A 3,007-nucleotide genomic window follows, 5' to 3' on the forward strand; every position below is an offset into this window, starting at 1 on the left:
CTGCATGAGAACATTCCCTACCCAGCCTGGAATTGTCTGGGACATACCCCTGACCTCTTACTCCAGAGTACCTTACACCAGAGTAAATTTGGTCTGGAGAAAATGCACATGTAGACATGGCCACTTAGCTCTTTCTTATGATAATCTTTTGCCATTTTCCAAGCATTTTATCTTATTGCAGCAATTGCTGGAGAGGAATTTACTTTTACAATCTTATTTGGTCTGACATTAGAAAGTAACAGATAAAGTCCCTTGAACACAAACTCTATAATTCCAGGATGCAACATTGTTTCTTTCAGTCTCCTCATTAAAACCTATTTCTTTTAATTCATTCTGGCTTCTGCATCTGTTTTAACAAATGAAATAAGTAAGTTAGCTCCATCGGAAAATATGCCTAGGTCTTCCTGGCTTGTATGTTTATTGAACTGAGATGAGATCTTGTGATTCAGTCCTGTGTGTAAGTGGTAACCAATAAGGGTGGTCAAATCATATGAAGTAATATTATGATGAAATAGGCGAAGTGGTTTTCTGCTACAAGACTGAATTTGGTTCTCCTAGCTCTTAGGGTCCAGATATGGAAATAAGCTAGGATATGAACATACAGACTATCAACTCCTCTAACAAAGCCACCTGTGTGTATGCACTTCCTCCATGGAAATGCAAGGATCCTACTTTCACTGAGTGCTCAGCTACTTTGCACCTACTATATTGTTAGGGCTGGCAGTTGCTGTGGGATGCTGTAAAACAGGAGTGGCCAAACTGCAGCCTGATTGACACAAGTGGCACAGGCAGCCTCTATGTGGCAAGTGACAGATGAGGTGGGGAAAGGCAGCACAGAAGGAGATCATTCACAGTTTCATAGTTTCTAGGGTCGGAAGGGACCCGAGCAGATCATCTAGTCCGACCCCCTGCCATGGCAGGAAAGAATACTGGGGTCAAACGACCCCAGCAAGATGTTCATCCAACCTCCTCTTAAAGACCCCCAGGGTAGGAGCCAGCACCACTTCTCTTGGAAGCTGGTTCCAGACCCTAGCCACCCTGATCGTGAAGTAGCACCTCCTGATATCTAACCTAAACCTACCCTCTGCCAGCTTGTGACTGTTATTCCTGGTCACTCCTGGTGGTGCTCAGGGGAACAGTGACTCCCCCAGTGCCTGCTGATCCCCCCTGACTAGTTTGTAACAGGCCACTAGATCCCCCCTCAGCCTTCTCTTGTGGAGGCTGAACAGGTTCAGGTCCCATAGCCTCTCCTCATAAGGCCTCAGTAAACACAAGGCAGGGAGTACAAAGCAGGCGAGCAGATCAGGCAAGCAAGGGGTGGGGATTACAGCAGCATCTGGGGAGGGCACAGGGCTTAATTGATGCCTAAAAGGTTGTCTCTCATTCCTGAAAGTTCTCAGTTGGCTTACCTTTTTGGTAACTTGTTCATCTGCCAAAATCTCCAGCCTTAAGCCATGAGTAAATTCTCTAGATAAGCTACTACTTCAGTGTGACAAAAACCCCCCCCAAAAACATAATATGTTAGAGAATAATGGTGTTATCAGATAAGTCTGCTACCTTGGATTTGTCTTCTTCAAGGAGACATCCCATAACTCTGATGTTCTGCCACTTTATTCATTCATTCTGTCTTCATTTCCTCTTTCAGCACAATACGCACCTCTGGGATACATGGCAAAGAGGAATACAACTACTGTGACTGAATTCATTTTGCTGGGTTTCACAGACAACCCAAAGCTTCAGATCTTCCTCTTCATGCTCTTCCTTTTCATCTACCTGATAATCCTACTGGGGAACCTTGGGTTGATTGTGTTAATCAGGACGGACTCCCAGCTTCGCACCCCAATGTACTTTTTCATCAGCAACTTGGCCCTCTTAGACATTGGATACTCCACCATTATTGCTCCCAGGACCCTGATGACCTTCATCACAGACAGCAAAGTCATATCTTTCACCGGGTGCGCTGCACAGTTCTTTTTCTGTTGTATTGCTGTATCCTGTGAATGCTGCCTGTTGGGCGTGATGGCATATGATCGATTCACAGCCATCTGCAGTCCATTGCTCTACACTGTCATTATGTCCAAGCAGTTCTGCATCTTTCTGGTGCTGGGCTCTTACTTCACAGGATGGGTGAATGCAACAGTCCAGGCTATTTTTATATTTCGGCTGTCCTTCTGCAATTCCAATATCATCAACCATTTCTTCTGTGATGTGCCCCCAATCTTGAAGCTGTCCTGTTCTGATACCCACATCACTGACATGATTCATTTCACATTTTCAACCACAATAGTAATAATTACCTTCCTGACCATTCTCATCTCCTATATATATATCTTAGTTGCTATCTTAAGAATCAACTCTGCTGATGGCAGGCGTAAAGCCTTCTCCACCTGTGCCTCCCACTTGACAGCTGTCACTGTTTTCTACGGGACAGGCACTTTCATGTACTTACGGCCCAGTTCAAAATACTCCATGGACCAGGACAAAATCATCTCTGTGTTTTACACTCTTGCAATTCCAATGCTGAACCCGCTGATCTATAGCCTGAGGAATAAGGAAGTAAAAAAGGCATTCAGAAGGATGATAGACAAGAAGCTGGTTTTTTTGTTGAGTGTAAATGTCACAAAAAATTTCTTACTAAATAATAGGAGGAAGACAGAGGAGTGAGAAATAACTTTGATATTCATTGGCTGCATCAACATGAGCAGCAGACTGAAAAGTTATTACTGCACAATCATTTAGTACTTACCTAAACAAGTACTAAATTACTGCTCTGTAGTTTGTGTTATGGTGCATTAGCATCACCACAAGATTTTTTTTTTCTGATGCTGCTGCACAGTACCATTTCATGTAGACATGGCCAGAGATAATTAAAGGTGAATATCTTATATCAAAAGGATACAATGGAGACAGGTAACAGAGTATTGTCTAGTACCATGCCATGGTTTGATTGAGCCCTGGTGGTCCAGAGGCACCCGTTAGGGACTTCTTATTACTACCAAACCCTGGC

General features: G+C 43.7%; 1 protein-coding gene across 1 annotated transcript; it reads left to right on the forward strand.

The window, feature by feature from the left end:
- The first annotated feature begins 1,668 nt into the window (after positions 1–1,668).
- On the forward strand, positions 1,669–2,664 carry LOC149871164 (olfactory receptor 5AR1-like). Its single transcript, XM_090034580.1, has one exon. It carries the CDS (start codon positions 1,669–1,671, stop codon positions 2,662–2,664), a length of 996 nt encoding a protein of 331 aa, XP_089890706.1.
- The last annotated feature ends 343 nt before the right edge of the window (positions 2,665–3,007 follow it).

This window comes from Crocodylus siamensis, chromosome 2 (genome assembly GCF_052110815.1).
Source record: "Crocodylus siamensis isolate JL-2025a chromosome 2, ASM5211081v1, whole genome shotgun sequence".
Lineage (NCBI taxonomy): Eukaryota > Metazoa > Chordata > Crocodylia > Crocodylidae > Crocodylus > Crocodylus siamensis.